The 16,684-nt window shown below is 39.6% G+C and overlaps 1 protein-coding gene across 2 annotated transcripts in view; it reads left to right on the plus strand.

Annotated features, from left to right (window-relative positions):
• The window catches only part of SWAP70 (switching B cell complex subunit SWAP70), a 77,273-nt gene that overhangs the window by 31,234 nt on the left and 29,355 nt on the right, over window positions 1-16,684 (plus strand). For both annotated transcript variants that reach the window (XM_068555610.1, XM_068555611.1), the window contains exon 3: window positions 8,787-8,960. In XM_068555610.1, coding sequence (XP_068411711.1) covers window positions 8,787-8,960 — 174 coding nt within the window. The remainder of the gene's footprint in view (window positions 1-8,786; window positions 8,961-16,684) is intronic.

Raw genomic sequence — 16,684 nt, forward strand, 5'->3', positions numbered from 1 at the left:
AGTGGTCCAATTTCTTCATATCCTCACCAACATTTTTTTTTTATTATAGGCATTCCAGTGGGTATGAATCTTACTGTGTTTTGATTTGCATCTCCATGATAATTAATGTAAAATACTGTTTTTAAAGTTTTTTTTTATTGTGAAGGCAATAACAGGATATTGTTGAAATTAAGAAAAAAAAGGAACTTATTAAGAAAATATGTATCACCCATAACTTTAACATATAGAGGTGATTTTGATATGTTTGCTTTGAGTTTTTATTTTTTATTTTATTTATTTTTTTGGCTGCGCTGCACGGCTTGCGGGATCTTGGTTCCCCAACCAGGGATCGAACCCAGGCCCTTGGCAGTGAGAGCACAGAGTCCTAACCACTGGACTGCCAGGGAATTCCCAAGTTTTTATTTTTTAAAATATGTTTTTATGTATTATTTTTCAAGTTGGGATCATATTGAACACTTAACATTAATATTGTCTGTTCCATATCATTAAATTTTTTAAAAAAGACGTTGAGTATACAGATGCTAACATTTATTTAGAGTCTATTGTGTATCAGGTACTAAATGTTTTAAACAGGTTTCTAATTAAGTCTTTATGTCAACTCTGTAGGTTAAGTACCATCATTACCACCATTTTAAAGATGAGACGGACCTTGGGTTAAATTGCTTGCCCAAGGTCACCCAAGTACTAAGTGGTATTCAGTGACTGTATAATAGTTTTGTACTGTGACTTTATAACCGTTCCCTTTTTGGTGGACTTTTAATTTTTTTCCCCACTCTTATAAATAATAGTGACTATCCTAGATAAATCTTTATCTGACTCGGATTCACTTGTTAGGATAGATTATTTGAAGTAGAATCACTAATCAAAGAGTTTGAATGCTTTCTGAGAAAAAAAATTTCTGCAATCAATTTCTAAAGCGTCAAATTGGCCAGTTTCCCTGTCTTCTGAGAACTGTCTCTGTTCCACAGCCACTTTTGTCTTGAGCTGGTTTGTATGAAATTTCTAGTTTAGAGAACATGTGAGTTTAGTTTTATAAATACTTTTAGTGCTTTGAGTCAGAATTGAGGTGATACCTTATTCTTCATATGTATGAATTTTGGTGTAAAGTAATTATATGTTAAAAATAAGAACGACTCTACACTTTCTTTCTGGGAAATTATCCTCCATTTGGGCACCTTGAAACCACTAGCAGCCATTATTATTAAATGTGAGACTATTGATTTAATATGTGTCATACAAACTGGAATTTTGGAGCACAGTTTGTAATTGTAGATGAGATGGAGTATGGAATCATAGATTTCTAGACCTTTTGTAGTTAGAACAGACCTAGAGACCATTTCAATTTATGGATTTATTTTCATTGAGGTAATATTGAATATTGAATCCATACCCTTCAATGCCTTGCTGTTGTTTTAAGGTAAGTCCAACATCTTTATCATGGCACACAGGGCCATGTTCAGTGTGGCCTCTGCAACCTCTCTAGCCTCCTCTTCTTCCTCTCTCCTCCCTTCTTGTTCACTTCAGTCCAGCCACCTTGACCTTCCTCAGATTACTAAGACCCTTCCTGCCACAGAGTCTTCAGACATGCTGCTTCCTCTGCTGTAAAGTTTCCTCCACCCGTAATGTGGAGGTCTTGGCTTGATTGTCACTTCCTCAGCGAGGTTTCTCCAGGTAGCACCCCACCCATTCTAGACCTAACCAGCTTTCCTGTAATGTATGCTTGCAACGTTTTGTGCTTTTCCTTTTTGCCACAGTTTTCACCACATAGGTGGTTGTGTTATTGCGGTATAGTTTGATATCTTATTACCCGCCTGGAGTGTAAGTTCTGGGATGGCAAGGACTGTTTCACCCATGTCCCACACTGTTGATTGTTTCCTTTGTGTGCAGGAGTTTTTAAGTTTGATGTAGTTTTGTCTGTTTTTGCTTTTGTTGCCTGTGCTTTTAGAATCATACCCAAGAAATCATTGCCCATTCCAGTGTCATGAAGCTTTTCCCCTATATTTTCTTCTTGGAGTTTTATACTTTCAGGTCTTACATTTAGATCTTTACTCCGATTTGGACTTAATTTCTGAACATGGTGTAAAATAAGGGTCCATCTTCATTCTATTGCATGTGGATATTCAGTTTTACCAATACCACTTGTTGAAGAGATGGTCCTTTCCTCATTGTGTGGTCTTGGCACCCTTCTTAAAGCTCACTTGACAGTATACATTAGGGTTTATTTCTGGGCTCTCTATTCTGTTCTATTGGTCTGTATGTCTGTTTTTATGCCAGTACCATACTGTTTTTTGTTTTGTTTTGTTTTGGGCTTTTTTGGCTGTGCCACATGGCTTGTGGGATCTTAGTTCCCCGACCAGGGATCAAACCCATGCCTCCTGCAGTGGAAGCGTGGAGTCCTAACCACTGGACTGCCAGGGAATTCCCCAGTACCATACTGTTTTGATTACCTATTAGCTTTGTAATAGGTTTTGAAATCAAGAAGTATCAGGCCTCCAACTTTGTTCTTCTCAAGATTGTTTTTTGTTTTTTTAATTTTTTGGCTGTGCCACAGGGCATATGGAATCATAGTTCCCCAACCAGGGATCGGACCCACACCCCCTGCATTGGAAGCATGGAGTCTTAACTGCTGGACTGCAGTTAAGGGAAGTCCCATCTCAAGATTGTTTTGACTATCATGGACCTTTGAGATTCGATATGAATTTTAGGATGATGTTTTTTGTTTCTGCAAAAAAAAAAAAAAATGCCTTTGAGATTTTGACAGGGATTGTGTTGAATCTGTAAATTGCCTTGGATAGTATAGATGTTTTAATAATATTAAGTCTTCTAGTCCATGAGCATAGAGTGTTTTTCTATTTATTTGTGTCATCTTTAATTTCTTTGAGTAATGTTTTGTAGTTTTCAATGTACAAGTCTTTTGCCTCCTTGGTTAAGTTTATTCCTGAGTATTTTATTCATTTTGATGCTATTGCAAATGGAATTGTTTTCTTAATTTTCTTTTCTGATTGTCATTGTTAGTGTATAGAAACACAACTGATTTTTGAGGGTTGATTTTGTATCCTGGAAGTTTGCTGAATTGGTTTATTAGTTTTAATAAACCAATTATTGGGTGGAATCTCGAGAGTTTTCTACATAAGAAAAAGCATTTTATCTGCAACAGAGATAATTTTGCTTCTTTCTTTCCAATTTGGATGCCTTTTATTTCTTTTTCTTGCCTAATCTCTCTGGCTGAGTCTTTCTGAACTGTGTTGAATAGAAGTGGTCAGAGTGGGCATCCTTGTCTTGTTCCTCATCTCTTCTCTAAGAGAAGAGAAAAGCTTTCAGTTTCTCATCATTGAGTATGATGTTAGTTGTGGACTTTTCATATATGATCTGATATTTTCTTTTTTTAAAGGTGTAAATGCCATCATTTGATATACTTCTACCTTTGATCATGATTAAACTAAAGAATAGTAGATTAGAATATAGAGAAGTAATGAGCCAAACAGACAATTTATTAAAATTAAATAAGACACAGAGAACTTGCACCAAAAAGCCACTATTTATTTCCTGGGAAAACTAACTGATGGAGAATTTGCTTGGTTTCTGATCCCATTGCAGTCTGACTTGTATCCAGACTTCTCAGCTGTCTTGAAGGTAACTAACTAGTGACCACTGAATTGCAAAACCAGTAGTCTTTTCTTAAACGACTCCTCCTTAATTTCTCGGTAGCATTTGGCGCTGCAGTAGCCCCTTCTTATCCATAGTTCCTCTTTCCATGGTTTCAGTTACCTGTGGTCAACCGTGGTCTGAAAATATTAAATAGAAAATTCCAGAAATAAAGAATTCATAAATTTTAAATTGTGCACTGTCCTGAGTAGCGTGATGAAACTTTGTGCCTTTCTGCCCTGTCCTGCCTAGGACACCAGGACATGAATTGTCCCTTTGTCCAGTGTATCCCACCCATTAGTCACTTAATAGCTATCTGAGTTAAAGATCAACTGTTGGGGTATTGCAGTCCTTGTGTTCAAGTAACTCTTTTTTTTTTTTTTGGTTGTGCCGCGAGCCTTGCAGGATTTTAGTTCCCCAACCAGGGGTTGAATCAGGGCCACAGCAGTGAAAGCACCAAGTCCTAACCACTGGACTGCCAGGGAATTCCCAAGTAACTCTTATTTTACTTAAAAATGGCCCCAAAGCACAGGAGTGGTGATGCTGGCAATTCAGATAGCCAAAGAGAAGCCTTAAAGTGCTTCCTTTAAGTGAAAAGGTGAAACTTCTATACTTAATAAGGAAAAAAAAAAAACCTGTATGCCGAGTTTGCTAATATCTATGGTAAGAACGAATCTTCTATCCGTGAAATTGTGAAGAAGGAAAAAGAAATTCTGCTGGTTTTCTTGTTGCACCTCAAACTGCAAAAATTATGGCCAAGTACATGATAAGTGCTTAAAGATGGAAAAGGCATTAAATTTGTACAGTAAGAGACTTCCCTGTTAGTACAGTGGTTAAGAATCCACCTGCCAGTGCAGGGGACACGGGTTTGATCCCTGGTCCGGGAAGATCCCACATGCCGCGGAGCAACTAAGCCCTAGTGCCACAACTACTGAAGCCCACGCACCTAGAGTCCATGCTCCACAACAAGAGAAGCCACCATAATGAGAAGCCCGAGCACCGCAATGAAGAGTAGCCCCCGCTTGCTGCAACTAGAGAAAGCCTGCGCGCAGCAATGAAGAACCAACACAGCCAAAAATAAATAAATAAATTTATTAAAAAAAAATTTTGTACAGTAAGGTATTTTGAGAGGGAGAGAGACCACATTCACATAACTTTTATTACAATATATTGTTTGTAATTGTTCTATTTTATTTTTAATTATTGTTGTCAATCTCTTATTGTACCTAATTTATAAATTAAACTTTATCATAGATTTATATGTATAGGAAAAAACACGTGTATATAGGGTTCAGTACTACCTGTGGTTTCAGGCATCTACTGGGGTCTTGGAATTTATCCCCTTGTGGATAAGGGGAGACTCCTGGGTTGATCAAACCTTCCTCTTACTGTTTCCTCACTCAGTTTTCATGTCTTTGTGGTTCTCCTACCATTTTGACTGTTCTTCCAGTCATAATTCCTCTTCCTCCTCTTGCTTTGTAAATGTGCGCGAGTCCCTTGAGGTTCTGTTTTTGATTCCATCTATTTTCTCACTTTACATTTTCTCTCAGTGATCTCACTGACCATTGTGGCTTCAGTCATTGTCTACATGCAGTTGATTCACAAATCTGCCTCTTCTGTTAGGTTACAGTTCCTTCCTTGAGTGTCTTTGGACACCTCCATCTAAATGTCTTCCCAGAACTGCAGGTTGAAGATTTGCATAATTGAACACCTGTCTTTCTTTCTCCCTTGTTTTTGTCCTCTTCATGCTGTGGCCATCCCCAGACATGGTTGGTGTGCTGCTCCTGCCATGCCTTTGCTCATGGCATTTCCTTTCCTATCCTTTGGAGTACTTTTCCTTGTACTTTTCAATATACTTCAAGGTCTGCCTCAAATACCATCTTTTCTGCAAAGTACTAATGTAGGCTGCAGATGACCTGCTCGTTCTTTGCTCTAAACTTGGGAGTTTCCTACAGGCTATTTCTTAAAACTATAAAGCTCTTTGTGATTTTTGTTTGTGTTTGCTTTTCTAGCCATAAATCTAGCCACTCCCCCTCAGGAACTCAGTAATTCACCTCATGATCCACAGAGAATCACTTCTTGTTCCTCGGGGCAAGACTGTATGCTTTCATGCACATGTCATTTCCCCTGGTGGCATATCTTCCACTTAGTGCTTTTTAGGGGTGTGGGTGGATAGAGTTGATAGTAGTGGCCTTTCAAACTAGTCCTGTAGAGATGTCTTCTATCACATAGATAGACGTCCTCCATCTACTGAATTCTACAAGCAGTTTGGCATAGAGAAAAGAGACAGAATTTGAGCTTTGATTTTAAACCCTGGTTTTGATATTTACTAGCCATGTAAACTTGGTACTCAACTTTTCTGAACCTCTATTTCCTGATCTGTAAAATTGGGAGAGTATTTAACCTTATGGGGCCAATACAAAGTTTAAATAAGATACTGCATATAAAATGCCAAGCAACTTGGTTTTTTTCTTCTGTTTTCTTACGATGGCTCGAACTAAACAAACTGCGCGTAAGTCCACCGGCGGTAAGGCGCCGCGCAAGCAGCTGGCCACCAAGGCGGCCCACAATAAAAAATAAAAAAAAAAAAAAAAAAAAAAAAGGGCTTCCCTGGTGGCGCAGTGGTTGAGAATCTGCCTGCCAATGCAGTGGACGCGAGTTCGAGCCCTGGTCTGGGAAGATCCCACATGCCGCGGAGCAACTAGTCCCGTGAGCCACAACTACTGAGCCTGCGCGTCTGGAGCCTGTGCTCCGCAACAAGAGAGGCCACGATAGTGAGAGGCCCGTGCACCATGATGAAGAGTGGCCCCCGCTTGCCACAACTACAGAAAGCCCTCGCACAGAAACGAAGACCCAACACAGCCATAAATAAATAAATAAATAAATAAATAAATAAATAAATAAATAAATAAAAATGCCAAGCATATGCTAAGTCCTCAGTAAATGGTGTTAAAAAAAAAAATGAAAAGAGAAGAGAAGAAAAAAGAGAAGCAGCAGCTATTACTTTCCCTTCATGGGGTCATTTGTGTACGATGGGGGCGTGGGAAATGGTGTCAGACTGAGACAGGGTGCTCAAGGCAGAGCACAAAGGATATATCTTCTTACTTGTGGGGAACTGGTTTACTAATGACAAATTCTAGCTAGAGAATGAGAGAAACTTCTTCCTGCAGCCAACTAGTGACTTCTTCCTTACATTACACACAACACTTCATTCATCTTTCTCTAAAAAGAAATGCTTTGCTCATGTTGTCCTGTCACCCGCTCTGCCTCCTCCCATACATTTTCCATATTGTCCCCAATATGGCTTTTAAAATGCAGGTTGTATATGTTGTCCCCTCCCTCTCTTTCAGTACAGATAAATCCTGACTCCTTACTGTGAATTATAAGGCTCTTCGTGATCTGGTCTTGACCTACCTCTCTAGCCTAGTCTTTCACTGTGCCCCATGCAGTGGACATTTGTCATTTTTTCATCTGACCAGTATCAACTCTTTTCTTATGTCTGGGAAATTCCACAGTGTCTTGGTGGAGGACAGGACCTATCTCACATCTCAGATATTGAAAAGTTTAGATCCTCATTTTCCCTGCTCCCTGGCAGCTAGGGCATAGGAATGTGACCTGGTGGGACTTGGAATCTGCATTGAGGGACACGGAGGATCAAGGACTGGGTCAGTGGCAACAGTGATGGCCTCATGTTATATTGGCAGTTGTGTCTCCACCCGCTGGTACCATGAGTAGTTTCAATTGCAGTTCTGACTGCCTAGCCTAGATTGGTAACAGCTTAGTTTCATAGTCTAGATTTTTCAGCCCTTGTGTTGGATCTTTGAGGTTACCCATTGCTTTTCCAATAAATTCCTTATCTGTTTAAAGGAACTCAAGATCATTTCTCTTATTTGCACTTATAAAGAGCCTTGACTCATACCGCCCTCTAGTACCAAGTGCCCCATTCACATTAACCTTTCTGCGGTTCTCCCAAACTAACCATGGTTGTTTCTACCTCTGGGCTTTCTCACATTCTGTTCTACCTGAAACACTCTTTACCTCATTCTCAAATTGTTTTGACTCTTGGTGGTCCTTTAGGACTCAGCTCTGTTATGTCACTTTTTCTGCAAAACTTCCCCCAATTCTTAAGATTGGGTTAGCTTCTCAGTGTTCCCACAGAATCCTCTGCTTACCTCTATATAATACTTATCACACTATATTGTAATTGCCTTGACATCCCTTGGAGACATGGGCTAGTAGTATATTCAGTATCTTTGCATTGTCCCTGGCAGATAATAATTACTATCTAAATTTTATCTGTTGAATGAGTGAAAAACTATTGAATTATGCACTGTGTTATGTTAAAATTTGTCTATTTGCATGTCTGTTTTTCCTAATAAACTGTGACTATTCTAAGAGCAGCAGCCAAGTTCTCCTTCACCTTTATATCCTTAATTTGTAGCATAGTATTTGGCTCATAGTAGACACTGAGAGAATGTTGAATGCATAACTGAATGACTGAGTGGCAGGGCTGTCTTTTTAGAATTTCAGTTCAACAGTTTTTCCCAAGAGAAAGTATCTTCTTTGACCATATAGGTAAAGATGAGATATCTGCATGTGGCTCATATTGAGTAATTGACATTCTCAACTTCTCTGTATCAGGATTGGTAATCTGTTTAGAAGATAATGTTTATACATGAAAAAAAACCTATTTGACAAGCCAGTATTTTATGTGCCGACTGAGTGATATGGGCAGATGTTGCTTCAGTGTCAGGCTCAATATAACATTCTTTTTTTTCCTTAATATTTATTTATTTTGGCCGTGCCGGGTCTTAGTTGTGGCTCATGGGATCTTCGTTGTGGCATGTTTAGTTGCGGCCTGCGTGTGGGATCTAGTTCCCTGACCAGGGATCGAACCCGGGCCCCCTGCATTGGGAGCACAGAGTGTTACCCACTGGACCACCAGGGAAGTCCCTCAATATAACATTCTTAATCGAGCCTTTGAAAGTGTGGTACCTAAGCAACTACTTAGGAAATGGTTATTGGTTAATTGGATTGATTAAAATAGAAGCCTGTAGTAGGTTTTGTCTTTCTGTTTTACTTGGTTTACATGCTGCTTATTTTGGACTGGTTCATTGGAATTTTTCCTCGTTCCTTTTTAGGTCCAAGACAACTTTGACAAGATTGAATTCAATAGGATGTGTTGGACCCTCTGTGTCAAAAAAAACCTCGCAAAGAGTCTCCTGCTCATTACAGAAGATGATGCATTTAAAGTATGGGTTATTTTCAACTTTTTATCTGAGGACAAGTACCCGCTAATTATTGTGCCAGAAGAGGTAAGTGTGGCTCTGGAAAGTTTTACAGGGCCATCTTAGTATTTAATAGATCTAACTTGGAAGTATTTGTGTTATTTCAGTGTAGACATGGAAGGAGATCCTGTACTAGTGTTTTTGGATCAGAGGCAAAAAAGCTTGGATCCAAAAAAGTCCAAAACTTAGTGATTTAGGGTCATGCAATAACCATGGAGATTTGCACACAGGGTGGGACTCTTCCTCTCTAAACTGCTATAATTTTAGACAAATCTGTCCTCATGTTCAAAGAGTCTTTATTCAGTACAAGTCACAACATAATTTTCTGTCTACTTACATACTGGCAAAACCATAAGAAATGGCTGAGTGATGCTATATGGGAAACACGTAGGATCCAGAATGTTGTTCCCAAGGCTGATTTATGTGAGGAAATAACTATTCTTGTTTCAAAGTCAAGGATGGAGACTTTTTTTTTTTTAAATTCTTTTTTTTTATTTTTAAATTTATTTTATTTATTTATTTTTGGCTGTGTTGGTTCTTCGTTGCGGTGCACGGGCTTCTCACTGAGGTGGCTTCTTTTGTTGCGGAGCACAGGCTCTAGGCACGCGGGCTTCAGTAGTTGTGGCGCACAGGCTTAGTTCCTCCGTGGCATGTGGGATCTTCCCGGACCAGGGCTTGAACCCATGTCCCCTGCATTGGCAGGCGGATTCTTAACCACTGAGCCACCAGGGAAGCCCAAGGATGGAGACTTTTGTAAAACCATACTTTCTAAAGTAAATGAAAAAGGACATTTGCTTGTTTTGTTCTGGGTTATTTTCCCTGAGCTTCCAAGGGGCAGGGGGATTGGGGGGGGGGACAGGGGGAATACAGGAGTAAGGATTCTGTGCTCTCTTACTGCCCTAAAAAATGATCCATGTAATACATGCTTATTACAGTAGTAAATTTAGAAAAGACTAATAATATGCAGATTAATCAACTATAGTCCTCCCCTTAAAAAAAGTCATTTGCAATCCCCTAACCTTGGACAAATGATTTAACCTCTTGAGTTTTAATTTCCTCATCTATAAAATGGGGCTCATAAAAATGTTTATTCTAAGGGTTGTGAAGCTCTGTATTTAAAGGACTTAGTTCAGTAAGTGAAATAAGTCAGAGAATGAGGAATACTGTATGATTTTATGCATATATGGAATATAAACAAACAAAATAATCGAACAAACCAAACCAAACAAAAACATGTAGATACAGGGAACAGAATAGTGGCTACCAGAGGGGAAGTGGGGTTGGGAAGGTTGAAAGGGATACAGAGGGTCAACTTTTTGGAAACTAAGTTTTTGGTGGTGAGCACACTATAGTGCATGTAGCAGTAGACATACAGTGTTGTATACATGAAACTTATATAATGTTATGAACCAATGTTACCTCAATAAAAAATCTAAAATTAAAAAAAAAATTAAATTGCGACTAGGGGGAAAAAATAAATGACTTAGCTCAGTGCCTGGCACGTGATATGTACTCAGTAAATGTTAGCTCCTATGACTAATATTATTGCATACATTTTTGCACACTAGGATAAATTTCCAGCAGTGGAATTCTAAGTCCTAAAAAATGCCCACTTTCAGGGTATGAGATGAACGAAGCAGAATTGCCCTTCAGAAAGGCTGTACCATTTATATACCTACAGTAGTGATTGAGGGTGCCCATTATTATCCATCCTGCCAGCATGAGTCTAGTCTGTGATTTATTTGTATGATTCATGTTCATATTAGGAAAATCTGTTTAAAAGTTCACACTGCAATATTTTATTTCAAGTCAGCAAGGATTTATCCACTGGCAACAGTAAATGAGGCAATAAGAGGAATACAAAGTGAAAAAGAAGACTTCCTGCCTTCAAGGAATATGCAGTCTGCTCAAGGAAAAGAAAAAAATCAAGAGTAATTCAAAGCAAAATAAACTACCTGTTATAAGAGAGATGCAAATGCCATGCAAATACAGAGAAGGGAACGATTTATTCCAGCTTGAGGGAGGTCAGGGATCAGGGAAGGCTTTTTAAGAGAGGCAGTATAATGTAGTGGTTAAAAGCAGGGTCTTAAACTTTTTCAGTAAAGGGCCAGACAGAAAATATTTGAGGTTTTGTGGGCTTCCTGGGCCATATTGTCTCTGTTGTAGCTACTCAACTCTGCTGTTAATAGCGTGAAAGCAGCCACAAGACAATATGTTCCTGTGCTTTAATAAAACTTTTACTTATGGATGTTGAAATTTGAGTTTCATATAATTTTAATGGACCATGAAGTATTATTATTCTTTTGATTTTACCCCCTCCAACTGCTGAAAAATGTAAAAACGGTTCTTGGAGCAAGGGTGTATAAAAACAGGCTGAGAGCCAGATTTGGCAGCTGGGGTAGATTTGACTCATGGGCTGTAATTTGGTGTTCCTTGGTTAAGAGCAGGAGTCTGGAGTCAGATTTCTTGGATTTGAATTCTGGCTTCATCACTGCTCACTAGCTGTGTGGCCTTGGGCAATTTACTTCATTAGTTTTTGCTGCAGTTTCCTCAACTGTAAAATAAGGCTAATGCTAGTATCTGCCTCCTAACTGCTCTTGTGAATATCAAATGAGAAGACTGCCTGGCCCTTAGAAAGTACTCATTAAATGTTACTTATTATATTTAGTGGGAAAGTAGCATTTATGCTGAGCCTTAAAAGACGGAAGAATTTTGACTAATGGAGAAGGGAGAGGAGAAGACTTCCGGTTGGAGGGAACAGTGGGCAAGGTTATACGAGGCAGGAAAGGAAAGGAAGGGCATGTTGGAGATGAGTGAGGTATCCAGCTTGACTGAACCGCCAGTCTTTGAAACAGCTGGATTGACTGATTTACGCCAAAAAGGGAATTTTAAAAAGGATGTTGGGTAGCTTACAGAATGGCTATGATGGCTGAAAAACCAGGTGTGGAGGCTATGCAGTGAGGAACCACAGGGAAAATGCGTGTTGCACCACGGAACACCTCTGGCCCTGCACACTGGGTGCTGTCCAGGAACTCAAATCTTCCTGCAAGTAACTGTTCTTGCTACCATGGAGAGTTTTCTGTGCCTATTTCTCAATCACAGTCAGGGCATGATGCATCTAACTGTTATGACCTAGGTCACATGCCATGAGCTAGCTGCAAAGGAGGCCTGGAAAGTGTCCAATTGTGTTTTTAGCTTCCATATTGGGAATTCCCCAGACATAAGAAGGGGGTTAGGTGCTGGGCAGTCAAAAAGAATGACATGCCCTTTCTAACTAGAACATGATGGCTGTACAGAGATAGAGACAAGTTTCAGGTCTGGGCGACTGGGAGGTAATATAGTACAGTTGTTTAAAGCATGGTCTTTCAAATCAGACTGCCTGGTTTAAATCCCTACTTGACCACTTTTTAGTTCTGTGACTGTGAACAGATTACTTAATCTCCCTGTTTGGGTTTCCCCATCTGGAAAATGGGGATCACTACTTCCTTCACTGGACTCTTGTGAGGACTGATAGTTGATGTATGTGAAGCATTTAACTTAATGTCTGGCTCCATGATAAATGCTCACTAAATTGTGTGTGTGTGTGTGTGTGTGTGTGTGTGTGTGTATGAATGAATGACAGGGTGATGAACAAATTGGGGATATGATGTATGATGATGGGTTTGGTACATTTGGCATTTTGAGTGGATCATCCTTGTGGAGCTGTCCTGTTTGAACTGAAAGAGTACGTTTAGAGCTGTGAGAGGCCAGGGCTGGAGACAGAGACAGGGAAGCCATGGGAGTAGGTTAGATCAGGGAGGAAGAGACAGTAGTGGGAGAAGCGAGGGCTGAAGACAGAACCTTGGGCCCATTTCTGTAGCAGGGGGAGGAAGTAGATTTGGTAAAGGAAGCAGAATTGGATAGTCTGTGAGGTTGGTGGAGAACTGGGAGAGTGTTGAGTCATGGGTGCCAAAGAAAGAAAAAGTTCTAAGAAGCAGAAAAGTAGTTCCTAGCATTAGATTCTATAGAAAAATTAGAGGGTAATGAGTGAGAAGTTGCCCTTGGATTTAACAATTAGGTGGTCATTGGTAAGCAAGGAAAAGGCAGTTTCACTGTAGCGGTGGGGACAGTTTCTTAGTGCTTAATAATAATAATAATAATGTAATTGTGCACGTATGTGAAAGGGGAAATAAAAAATAAAACATGCTATGGAATTTTTGTCCACAAAAATTTTCTTAATACAGAAACATATAGAAGGGAATAGAATGTTGATAGATGTAGAAAAAGATATGCTAATGGTATTTTTAAAACCTAGCTGCTGCTTAGGGAGAGTGGGAGGGAGACGCAAGAGGGAGGGAATTTGGGATTATATGTATACGTATAGCTGATTCCCTTTGTTATATAGCAGAAACTAACACAACATTGTAAAGCAATTATACTCCAATAAAGATGTTAAAAAAAACAACTATATTACAACAGTGACTATAAGGAAATCTTTCAAAAAAAGAAAAAAGAAAAACCTAGCTGCTGCTTGGAAGAATTGTGCTAATAAATCCCCAGTATTGTCTTTTAAGACATTTTGTAGTTACACTTAGTGTTCTAAATTTATTTGCGTTTTCTTTAGAACTGGAGATGTGGTGGGTCTCTTACCTGTGATCTTTCGGTTCTTTCCATCCCTAAAATATTCACGGTGGACTTGAAACTGGCTTTGTCCTGATTTCAGAATTAGAAATTAGTTTGTAAGGAGACTTACCATATTCCTCAAAGCAGCTCTTACTTGATGTGGAGGACTTGTCATTAGCTTTAGATTATCACTGAGTCACAGGCTATGGAGGGAGCCAGTCAGTATCAGCTTCCTGACTGCTCTGCCTATGACACTCAAAAGATTTATGCTCGGGACTTCCCTGGTGGCGCAGTGGTTAAGAATCCGCCGACCAAGGCGGGGGCACGGGTTCGAGCCCTGGTGCGGGAAGATCCCACATGCCACGGAGCAACTAAGCCCGTGCGCCACGACTACTGAGCCTGTGCTCTAGAGCCCACATGCCACAACTACTGAAGCCCGCACACCTAGAGCCCGTGCGCCACAACAAGAGAAGCCACCGCAACGAGAAGTCCACGCACCACAACGAAGAGTAGCCCCCGCTCGCCACAACTAAAGAAAGCCCGCACGCAGCAACGAAAACCCAACGCAGCCAAAAATAAATAAATAAATACATTTATTTAAAAAAAAAAAAAAAAGGCCTTCCCTGGTGACGCAGTGGTTGAGAATCTGCCTGCCAATGCAGGGAACACGGGTTCGAGCCCTGGTCTGGGAGGATCCCACATGCTGCAGAGCGACTAGGCCCGTGAGCCACAATTGCTGTGCCTGCGCGTCTGGAGCCTGTGCTCCGCGGCAAGAGAGGCCGCGATAGTGAGAGGCCCACGCACTGTGATGAAGAGTGGCCCCCACTTGCCGCAACTGGAGAAAGCCCTCGCACAGAAACGAAGACCCAACACAACTAAATAAATAAATTTTTTAGCCACAACTAAATAAATAAATAATTTTAAAAAAAAGAAGCTTAAAAAAAAAAGATTTCTGCTCTAGGTGGCCGAAAAACTGGGACCTACATAAGACTTGGTGTGGGCCATGACTTTATTTTTATGCACCCAGAGCCCAGCCAAGACTTCACTGCTTGCTTGCCTTCCTCCTTGCAGGCTGACAGGAATGTCTTCCTCCTCTCCTAAACAAGTTAATCTTATTTGAGACGGGAATGGCCTCTTTTTGACTTGTCAGGATAGTCAAGTAGCATACCTTGTCATGTCATTGTTTGGACTTAACTCTGTTGTTTCGATGTCCTTAGCTCCCTCAGCATTCTTCTGATTAGAAGTAGAAATAGAGTTAGTTTTACAGATTATTCCTCTGTGGCCAGGAGTACTTGTGGGGGGAAAGAAGGGATCATTAAAACAGATTTATGTAGAACTGCTTTGTCTGGCTGCTGAACCGGCCTCCTAAGGTTTAAAATATGGCCTTATATTTATTGAGCTCCTAGCACATCTCCTGGTCTTTGCCAAGCACTGCAAATTCAAAGTTGCACAGTTTATGAAAAACAGTAGAGTCATTTCTTAAGGTGCCCATTCTCTGTTAGATTTTGTTTCCTTCCTAAGTACTTTAATAGCGTTAAAAAAACCTATATTTTGAATGAGTTTTAGACTTACAGATTTTAATAAAATTAGGTATGAAAATGTACATTTAAGAATAAATTTTGAAGTATAATGTCTTAATTTGTCATGAATGAGTTTGATTTGTATTACTACAAACAGTTTTTAGGCTTTATAAATTTAAAGTAATTTTTATGTTTCCAGTAAGTCATTTACCATAATGATGGTTTGCATTTTAAGTCCAAAATATTTTTAAGTCTTAAGATTTAATTCTCCAGCTTCGATTAATACTGTATGAGATATAAGTAACAGTGGTAGTTACATGAATAACCTAAGTGGGGTTAGTTTGCTTTTGACTCAGTTTCCCACCACCCAGAATATCAATCAATATCAAGAATATTGAATAAATTAAGTGAAAGTGACTTAGTACCAAAAGTCAAGAAATTGCATGTCTCCATTTGAGATGGTTCTGTAATTTTTGTCAAATTATGTTCATGGAAATGTGTGTCTGTAAAGTATAGTTTTTACATTAGTATTCATTTCCCACAGAGCCAAGAACAAAACAGGATGTTTGTTGCTTATTTGGAAGAATTGCCTTCTTGCAATTAAATATTAAACCTGAAATAGTTTTAAGAGATCCTTTATTAAGAAATAAAATCTGAATTGTTATTAAGTTAATAAAGGCCCTCTTCAATGATTACAGGGAAACAACTTCTAACAAATAAACTTTGGAGCCAGAGGCCTCAGAAATCACATGCAGCTTGAAAGTTTATTCTTTGTTATTTTTGGTGCAACATGCCTTGGGAGGAGGAAGTAAGCTGCTTCCTGAAACTGAATGAGCTCTTAGAATTGATGCAGTCCATTCAGACTAACACAGCAGAACGTGATTTATTATTTAGTATCGTGGAATAGTTACTGAGAATGGGAATGTTTGTCTCTCCTTGGCCCAATATAATGAACTAAGAGGTCCTTAAGTTATTTGGTTATGTTAAGTATATGACTGTGTTGAAAGCCAACAGGAAATGAATCTAGATTAGTTGCCTAGAACAGTCACTGGGAATGCAGAGCAGATGCTGGGTGCTGATGACAAACTCTGGAGGGTTGGGGGAGGGGGCACCTTCAGAAGGGTTCAGGATGAACCTGGGAAGCTGCCTCTAGAGCTGTGTTTGCTGCTAACAGGAAACAATGTTAAAGACATTCCAATATACATGAGGAATTGAAGCTCAGAGTGTGAGGGGCACGGGTTCATTCACAGTGGTAGGTGAGGAAAAGCTAAGCCTGTTTCTTGACTTGTCATGCCCACTTTTTGTTATCCTGTCCATGCATGTGGCCACACCCATGGCCTCACTACCAACAACTTCCAGTAGTGCCTGTACAACCTTTATCCCAAGTTGTGATCAGGCAGCATGGGCCCTCTTTTTGCTGCCTTAGGGAGATTGAATTTCTGTGCATGGTAACACCTCTAAGTTATTTTACTTTGGTCAATTATTTATATAATTGACTTTTTCTCTCTTGTGTCTTATTGCCTTTAAGCTTTTTTCCTTCTTCTCTTTTCCGTCCTGTTCTCTCCTTCCCTTTTCCCTTTCTTTTCTTCTTAATAATTTTCTTTTTCTCCTTTCCACTGCCTATCCCTA

The sequence above is a fragment of the Eschrichtius robustus genome, chromosome 11 (genome assembly GCF_028021215.1).
Source record: "Eschrichtius robustus isolate mEscRob2 chromosome 11, mEscRob2.pri, whole genome shotgun sequence".
Taxonomy (NCBI): Eukaryota; Metazoa; Chordata; class Mammalia; order Artiodactyla; family Eschrichtiidae; genus Eschrichtius; species Eschrichtius robustus.